The 9445-nt window shown below is 44.2% G+C and overlaps 1 protein-coding gene across 1 annotated transcript in view; it reads left to right on the top strand.

The window, feature by feature from the left end:
- The first annotated feature begins 794 nt into the window (after window positions 1-794).
- Window positions 795-9445, top strand: part of rbm33a (RNA binding motif protein 33a) — a 20989-nt gene continuing 12338 nt past the window's right edge. The window contains exons 1-8 of the mRNA XM_017031576.2: window positions 795-1186; window positions 3886-3964; window positions 4619-4679; window positions 5003-5076; window positions 5175-5436; window positions 7636-7782; window positions 8292-8445; window positions 8552-8805. Of these exons, the coding sequence (XP_016887065.1) occupies window positions 1168-1186; window positions 3886-3964; window positions 4619-4679; window positions 5003-5076; window positions 5175-5436; window positions 7636-7782; window positions 8292-8445; window positions 8552-8805 (1050 nt within the window). The 5' untranslated portion in view covers window positions 795-1167. The remainder of the gene's footprint in view (window positions 1187-3885; window positions 3965-4618; window positions 4680-5002; window positions 5077-5174; window positions 5437-7635; window positions 7783-8291; window positions 8446-8551; window positions 8806-9445) is intronic.

The following is a 9445-nucleotide window of genomic DNA, read 5'->3' as shown; positions in this document are numbered from 1 at the left end:
TTCCGTCACGTGGTCACTTGTAGAAGTAACCATTTTCACTCACATTCACACCTGCAGTCAGTTTAGTGTGAAGAATTCACCCCTTAATCCACCTGTTTTTGGACTGTGGCAGAATGTTGTACTTCACACAGAAAGACCACCAGTTACAGCACATCAGCCCAGTTCTTTTGGGTCAAACCATGGTCTAGTGGTCAAAGGATGTCGACAGACCATAATTCTCTCTTCCAAAGAGAAATGCTGCATTTTAGACAAAGCACAGGACGAGGTGGACGCTCCTTTTAAACCCAGTCTTGAAGAAAGAACCTATAACCTGTCAACAAGTTGTTCAAGGATTGTAAAAACAAAAAACCCAACAACCCAAATATAAAATACAAAAATAAAAAATAAATAAGGAAATCTAGTTTTCTCTTGACAGAAACACGCTAGTGTCTTTGACATCACGGTTTTTAGGAAGCCCCTAAATTCACCACTAAACTTTAGTGTTTCTACTATCATTGTTTTTAAACAGTTTTTGATTTGAATGGACAGTTGTTTATTTAATGTATGAATCATTTCTTCTGTTAGTTTTAGAAACTGTGTATTTATATGAATTCTAATAAGAACATGGATTGTCGATATTATTATTACAGCTAATAATAACAACAACATCATTAATAATAATAATAACAATACTATTGTTACTAATAATTATAATAATAATAATTTGCAATGATGAAGTTGTTATGATTAAAAGTTAAAATAATAAACGTGTGTTTTCAGGATTGCGTTTCCGCCGCTGAATCCAAAGCGCTTTAAAAATGCCTCGTTTTGCTTCGACGTGTTGCCTTCGATTTATTCTGTTTATCATTATAAAAACAACGTCCACAGACACAACGAGAGTCCAACTCTGTCCGTTTGCAGTCTCTGTCTTGTAAAGCAGGAATCACGGTCGGTGAAGGTGGAGGGGGTTGTTTTTTTTTTTTTCGCCCACAATGCATCATCGCTGCCGCCTCAGTTCTGCCATGTTTGTACCGCTCCGGTTGCACGGTATTGGAAATCCATCTGTCGCATAGAAGCTGATTTGTTCGAATACTGTTTTGGTTGGTTTGGTTTGTCATTCTACAACTGGCGACACATCCAGGAGTCAATGCCAGTCCGGGCTTCGTGAAAAAGATTCCCAGCGGCGTCATGTCATCCAACGCTCAGGGTGAGTAGTGACAGCGGTGTATAGAAATAATGGTAAAGATAGCGGTGGTTGCTAATGTAGCTAACACGGTTAGCTTAGTGAGAGCAACGGGAAAACTCCCGTCACGTTTACAGGCAACTAAACGGACCTCGGTTATATTTGTGCTGCTTCTTATTAAACACTATGAGTGCATTTACTGAACCCACGGTACACCAAAACGTTAGTGTTGCGACGGTAGGCCTCAGGTCAAGCCTGGGTCTTGTTGGGCTAGTTACAGTTAGCATGAACCAATGGATTTGTTCTGTAGCGTTGCAGCAAACGTTTACAAATGAATGATAAATACCCAACGCTGCATTAGTGCGGTTAATGCTGCATTATGAACATTCACTCTATCAATTATAATCAATTAATAGTACGTCAATTTAATGGCTGTTAGTTGTTAGCATCTGCGGAGTAAAAAGTAGCTAAAGAGTCAGCCATCCAAAAATTCGCGCGACGTCGCGTTTGTCCTTTTCGGGTTTGTTTTATCGATTACTTAACATTTTAAAAGTTTGACTTTCTGCTGTTCTTTATGCTTAACTTGCTACGTTCAACCCATTTAAAACGTAGCTGTTTTGGCTCCACCAAACCAACGTTGGTGTTTATTATGTGATCTGTGCCACTGACTTTATTGACTTGACATAGTTCAGTGTCATTACATTCTCAGGAATGACATTGAGTGTGTTGGTGTAGTGTCAACGTTTATGTCACACTTTGCATATGTGCGTAATTGTGGCGCAGTACAAATGGGAACCTTAACTCGTACAGGACCAGGCCATACTGCATAGAAACGGTACCATACATGCTAAGAAGTGAGCCAATGGAATTGAAGTAGTACAGATACTGACCCATTAGTATGAATGTGAGCATTAATAGTTGTTGTGGCCCACTGAGGGACAGACAAAGTGTCCCGGGTGTACCGTATCCTGCCCTAGTCTGTTGACGGCTGGGATTGACTGCAGAGCCCCCACAACCATGAAAGGAAGGGAAGTGGTTGGTAATGGACGAGTAGATGGACGGACGGATAGATATCTGTCTATACACATTTATGTGGGCAGAAAATGTGGTTCCTTACGTTAACCTTTCATATGAACATTGACATAACTATCTGGGTGCAAATCTCAGTGCAGTCGTAGAGCCTTCAGTGGAAGGGTTCAGGTAAGGTGTGTTCTTGGATGGTGTTGGCCCTGTCTTGTTTAACCGGGGCATTGTTACATGGTGGTGGTCCTGGGCCAGCCCTTTTTATCTTTCCAGTGGATCCCCAGTTGTTGTAGATCTTCTTCTGTTGATCCTCTCGATGCAGACACTACTAAAATGGCACCCGCATCATTTGCCCACACAACACATTGCAAACTGTGTTTTTGTAAAACTGATTGGTGGAGGTCAGTAGAAGGGACGCCGTGTCATATTTATGGTCTCCACTAGGACAACTCTGGCTGACGGCATCCCTGGGAATAGAGGTGCTGCAGTAGCAGTGTGTGTGCACCACAGATTGATGCCCCAGTGGGCATGATCTTACAGGGCCTCGGGAGGTGTGTTCCTTTGATGTCCATTCCAAAGATCACAGAAAAGTAAGAACTCCTTGTAAAAGGAGAATGGACTTCAAAGGACTGGACCTAAGTATAGGAACATTAGTGTGGGCATTTAAAAAGATGCAGACACACTTTGTCCAGAGTGAGAAACAAAAACAAGATCAAGAAGAAGAAGAAGAAGAAGACGGCCATCTGTCACAGTGGCTAGCTGTCTTGAGTCGAGCTGGGGCTTGGTCTACCCCAGCTGGGCCCTGTGGAACAGGGTGTATGATGAAGAAAGACCCTGTTACCTGATGATGCCAGTGATGTGGCCAACGATGGGTCCAGAGTCCACACAGTATAAATGTAACCAGTCTAAACCTTAAAAACACCAGAGAGACGTAGTTGTGTAAAAACACACAAACGCTGTTGTGGTGTTGGTGTGTTTCTGTCTGTGGTTCATGGAGAGGATGAAGCAAATCAGCGGTGGCTCTTTCACTAAATTGTACCGCATAATTATAAGTGAAGAAGAAGAGTCACTTTTTGTTTGTCCCTTTATTAGGGGGCGCCACCGCAGTAGTCCACAGGACATGAATGTGTGATTATACCTGTGGTCCTTTGTGGTTTTATCCCTGGTTTATATATTATAACCTCTAAACTGTCAGCAGTGTTTTCTCTGTGTCATCTGAAGTACGAGAATCAAGGTTCAATAGCAACTCTGTATATGCACTGTTGAGGTTGCTGCAGGTGGCGCTACAGGTGGCGCTGCCACAGCAGGACTCCCTGTGGACGGATATAAACATGTGATAGTAGTGGGACCCTGCAGCAGGTTACTGTATCTTAGGAAAGGTTTTGTAGAGAGACATTTTCATGTCGCTTATATTTTTATATATATGTATACACACACTCCCTGTGGACGGATATAAACATGTGATAGTAGTGGGACCCTGCAGCAGGTTACTGTATCTTAGGAAAGGTTTTGTAGAGAGACATTTTCATGTCGCTTATATTTTTATATATATGTATACACACACACACACACACACACATACACACATATATGCATATATATCTTCTGTGTTGATGAACATGTCTGCTGTGTTTATGCCACTTGGATTTTGTCTATGCCTGTGGACGGTGTGTGATGTGAACACGTTGTCTCTCTTCCAGATGAGTACTTTGATGAATATAACAAACCAGGTGCTGAGCGGTCACGCAGACGGAGAGGCACGGACGAAGATATCGAGAGGTAAAATGTTTTAAAAGTTTTCAGTTCTCGTAGAGAGATGCACAGCCTCAACACTTCACCTACAAAACACATTGGAGGAAATATTGTTAGCGATGCTGCCTCAGAACAAAAGGTCAGCGGTCGGTCGTCTGGCCCGAGTGATGACCTTTCTCTGGTTTCCTCCATCTGTCCAGAAACATGCTGGTCAGGCATGAGGCTAAATTGGACACTAAATTGACCGTAGGTGTGAATGTGAGTGTTCATACATGTTGGTTGGCCCTGAGATGAGCTGGCAACCAGTTCAACCAGAGCGGTACTTAGCCTTCTGCCTGTTATCACGTAGATAAATCAGCTGCATCGAGGTTTAAACACAGCAACCATTACAATAATGAGGATATTGGTGTCTGTCTGTGCTGTCTCTCTGCTGACCTGTCTGTGCTGACCTGTCTGTGCTGACCTGTCTGTGCTGACCTGTCTGTGCTGACCTATCTGTCTGTGCTGTCTCTCTTCTGACCTGTCTGTCTCTCTGCTGACTGGTCTGTCTGTGCTGTCTCTCTTCTGACCTGTCTGTCTCTCTGCTGACTGGTCTGTCTGTGCTGACCTATCTGTCTGTGCTGTCTCTCTGATGACCTGTCTGTCTGTGCGGACCTGTCTGTCTGTTCTTTCGTTGAACAGTGATCTGGAGGAGGATCTGGAGGAGGAGTTGTTGGAGGACGATTGGGCCCCAGGTAAAAAGGTAGGATTGAACCAAATCTCATCTTACCAAATGTCATGATGTTGTGTTGTGTTCAGTCAGATGTAGACGTGGCCCTGAAGAACCCTGGGTGTTGTTGTTTATAGAGGGTTTCATTAGCAGCAGTGAGGCTGTAGCAGGTGGCTCCTCCACAGGGGGAGCTGTTGATGTCAACCTGGAGGAAGTGCCCAGATTGCCTTCACCACATGGGAATAAAGCGTCCCTCTGTGGTTGGAGGTGTTGCCCCCCCTACCCCCCACCCTCCCCCCCCCCTAACACACCAAAGTGTTACAGTTTTTAGAAAGAAACGTCCTGTTTTGTTTCAGAATCCTTCAGAACTATCGGACGAGGAGCTGAATGATGACCTGTTACAGAGTGATGATGAGGACGTCAACATGGGGTGAGCTCTTCAGTCATGGTTCTAGCTGTAAGACGGACAAATGTTATCTACACTCTTCTGGAATTCATTCATTCCATTTTTAAATTTTTTTTTTCTAGTGGTCAGCACGTGAGCCTCAACGCCACCTACAGTTTGAACACGTCCTACGAACATCATGACAGCTTGCAGGAAGACGAGTACACAGGTGATGTGGGGGACGATGGGTACCAGCAGGGGGAGTATGCCGAAGACTACGGTCAGGATGCAGAGGTGCCTGAAGACCCGATGGAGTACAACGAAGAGCTTGGACAGGAGGAAGAAGGTTATCAGGACGGAGTGTTGGACATCCAGATCAATGAGCCCCTGGACGGGGAATTTCAAGTGAGTTTCTACACAGTCTTCTTCAAATGTACAAACTCAAAGCAGTGGCAGCAGTGATTAAGCAGTGGTCGGCCGCCGCCCCCGCGGTCCCTACCCAATGAACAAAAGACGTCTGGTATTATCTATTAAAATGAGAGTTCTTGAGGAACGACTTCTTTTTGACAGAATCTGTCGTGACGGTTCCTCATTTAGTTTTTGATTTGTAAATAGAATCTGACTCATTTCCAAGAAAACTAGAATTTTCTGGTACTTCAGTTGAGTTCATGTCTTAGTTTATATTAAAACACACACACACACACACACTCTCTGTGATGATGTGCTTGTAAAACCTCTGGCACAAACGACCTCTCACGCCTTTTGCTCCGTCTCTATTGGATCCGTGTGATAATGTCAGGACTGGAAATCTATTCAGGTGAAGGAGATGTTTGCTGGGGTATTTTGGGAGGGTAAGAAGCATTATCACTCCCTGCCAGTTAATTTCACCTTCTTGCTGACAAAGTTTACGTTGACAGCTTGCTCGGCCTGATGCAATTCTCTGCTGTCTGCTCTGAACGCCTGAGCCTTTGTGACCTTGGGCCTTGTATCTACTGGGGGGTAAGGAGCCCCTTTGTGCTGCGGAGATGTGCTGCCAATTGACGGAGGTTAATGTGGGGGAGCCTTTATCTGGGGCTTTAGACTGGATCTGATAAAGTCTGACGCAGGTGAAAAGATTATTGACCTTGGTGGGGACACCCCATACAGTTTTCTAATGATTAATGTGAGTTTCCTTTTTATTTGCCCCCCCCCCTCCTCTTAGCCCAGACTAAGGGGATCAAAGATAAGATGAGATCCATGTGCAAATGTCCGTTATGGTCCATTTAGCCAAACCTGATGGTGTTTGGCACCTGACAGAGATATATTAGCCGGCCGCCTCCCTCCAAACAAAGATAAGTGAATGTTGACCTTCCAAGTGAGCGTGCACGGCACACGTGGGCGCAGGTTTTGAATTTTTAGAGAATGTCTGCAGGTTTGTGTGCTTTGTGTCATGTGTAACGAGTGTATGCAAGGTCACAGAAGTGCCTGGCCTTGACATTTGGCTCCCCATGTTATTTACTGAGTCGTATGTGGAACAGTTTAAAGGATTAAGCTGTTGTGTTCCTCTGGGACATCCTGTCCATCTCTCAGCTTTACCCCGGGTCTCTCTCTCTGTGTGTGTGTGTGTGTGTTTTTCTTTTGCTGCAGTATTATGTGCGTCTGTTTTTCAGGTTAATGAAGCGCAGCATCAAACACCACTGTGTGACCTACAGTCTGACCTTATTCAGCCACAGACTGTTGTCAGGTGGTGTTGAGTTGGTCGTACGTTTGAGTAACGAGCTGCCGTCGTAGAAGACGGAGACAGGCGTCAGTATCAGTTCATGGGTTGGATCTCTCAGCCTGACTCTGAACCACTCACGCTGCTCTTTGTTACAGTTGGTAAAAAAGTACAATATTCTCCTAATGTCACTCTGTCTGGTACAGGTTGAATTGATTGACAATCTGCAGATATTCTTTACTGTGTGTGAGTGTGAGTGTGAGCGTGTGAGTGTGTGAGTGTGTGAGGTGGTTGTGTCATAATGTGAATCCAGGTTCCTAAAGAGAACATTTCTGATTGGTGCTCTCTGTGAATGTAAACAAATCCTGAGTGGTGTTTGAGCTCCGAGTCGTGAGCCGTGAGTGGAGCCAGGAACATCACTTTTTGATATTTTCACCAGCACTGAATCACGGAGCTGTGTGTGTGTGTGTTTTTTTTCTGTGCCAGCATTTCTGTATAACATGTCAAACATTTACATCTCATTGAATTTCAAATGCTGTCTGGAATAGTAATGAAGCCTTGCTCCCACTGTTATGGTAATTTGGGTGGCGGAGGGGCTGGTTCCAAAAATTCTGCCCATGACATTTTAATGTATGCCCTCACATTATGTAAAATTTCATCTCTACCTAATGTTTCTGCCTCTGTTATTGTTAAATATTGTAATTGATTCTGGAGTTGTTTATGGTAGTCATCAGAAGGACTCTCTCTGTTTACAGCGTGTCTCTGTAAAGACATGGTTGTTGTGTTTACGGCGTGTCTCTGTAAAGACATGGTTGTTGGTTGGAGGACCAGTGTTGAAGACATTCTTGTCATGGTTCTGCTGTGACTTTCTACCAAATCAATACGTTTTATCCCTGCCATCTTTAAAGGACAGTGAATATCAGAGCTCCTACAATGACGAGCCTCTGCATGAAGACGCAGTCCAACAGGAGGAGGCCCCCGAGGAGGTGGGGCTGGGGGGAGAGCAGCAGGAAGAGGAAGAAGCTGCAGACAGCTCTCAGGTCTTTAACACAGAGGTTTGTGACCAGGTCTCTGACATAAGACTGTTTCATTACACCTCTGTTTTTACTGTAGTCCATTTGGAGTCCACAGTTTGACAAATCCAGGTACAAAATTGGTGGTTTACCTAACAAAGGGACTTTTTACTGACGTTTTATACCAGCAAAAATATCAACCAGTTAAAAAAGGGACTTTTTACTGTTTTATACCAGCAAAAATATCAACCAGAAAAACCTAGAGCTCATAATGTCACGTCTCCAAATTCTTAGACAGTCACCCAGTACTAGGCTAAACTAAAACAAATAAAACTGATTAAATAAAGGAGGATTTATTTCTGTACCAATCTTAAAGTTCAGCCTGGTTCACAGTCCAGACTGGACAGACTGGACAGACTGGACAGTCGCTCCTCTCCCTGTATTAAAGGAATTCACTGCACAGCCACTGCTTGTTTAGACAGTGAATAGTATCATCTGTTATGTCACCTATTGAGTATATTTATACCTTTGACCTTTGTCAACATGTGTAGGTAGAAACTGAAGAAGCCAAGGAGGAGTCGGATGAGGAGGACGACGACACTGAAGAGTCCGGTCGGTTGCGGTTCAAATCTGAGAGGAAAGAGAGCGTAGGTGTTCGTTTGGCTGACGCTGGGAGTAAACGGAGGAACATCCCTGAAACACTAGGTACATTAGAGACGAGCGTCCTACTGTCAAACCTGATCCTTGATTGGCTGAAGATGAACCCTGTTGGAGGTGGACTTCATTTGCTCTCATTCCTTTGTTGCATTAGAATTGTCAGAGAAAGCCAAGCAGGATCTCAAAGAGTTTGAGGAGCAAGAACGGCAAAGAAGACAGAACCGTTATGGTGGTCGAGGAGGAGGACGAGGAGGAGGAGGAGGAGGACGGGGAGGCAGAGGAAGAGGAGGCTTTGGAATGTCAGATTTCCGAGGAGGCCACAGAGGAAGAATGAATGACTACAGGGTTCCCTTGATGGGAAACATGGGCCTGCAGGTAGGTGTTCACCTGAGCCCACTGACTGACACGGTTGGTGACCCTTAAGGTCTCCTTAAATGGCTTTACCTTTGAATTGGGGCTGAGATGAGATACCCCTGAAGGACAGATGATGTGGCACCACCACCAGCTCTACACCAGCTGACATGCTGCTAACCACGTGTTGACCAATCACGAGTCTTCACAGATTCTCACACACTTTCACAGCAGACAAAATGTCAGAACAGACACAGATTATTTTTAGTATAAATATTTTAGAATGATTTTTAAAACTAATAAAAATGTTCCCCTTTTCGGTTTTCTCAGTTAAACCTTTGTAAAGATGTAGAAAATGTTGGTGCTCATCCTTTATTTATCTGTTTATCTGTTCATGGTTCTGTGTTCCACTGAACCATGGACCGATGGACCATAGAGTACAAGTGCTTTTAGTTTTATTGGCTCAGTTTAAGACTAAATTAAAGACACCTTTGATGTTTGTCAATGTGGACTGAACATGTGGACCCACGAGGGGGGGTGGAGTGGGGGGGGTTTGGACCTAATTACTTCAGAAGACCGTCCTCACTATTGCTGCTGAATTGAGTTGTTGACATGTCATTGCTTGGCCTCAAGCATCAGTATCTATATTTTCCCAGATATAAATGTGTTTTGACAGGTTGTTTTGCCCCTCCCCCCA

This window comes from Cynoglossus semilaevis, chromosome 3 (assembly GCF_000523025.1).
Source record: "Cynoglossus semilaevis isolate Cse_v1.0 chromosome 3, Cse_v1.0, whole genome shotgun sequence".
Classification (NCBI taxonomy): Eukaryota; Metazoa; Chordata; class Actinopteri; order Pleuronectiformes; family Cynoglossidae; genus Cynoglossus; species Cynoglossus semilaevis.
The sequence above is the reverse complement of the archived record's forward strand: the minus strand, read 5'-3'. Positions and strand labels throughout refer to the sequence as shown.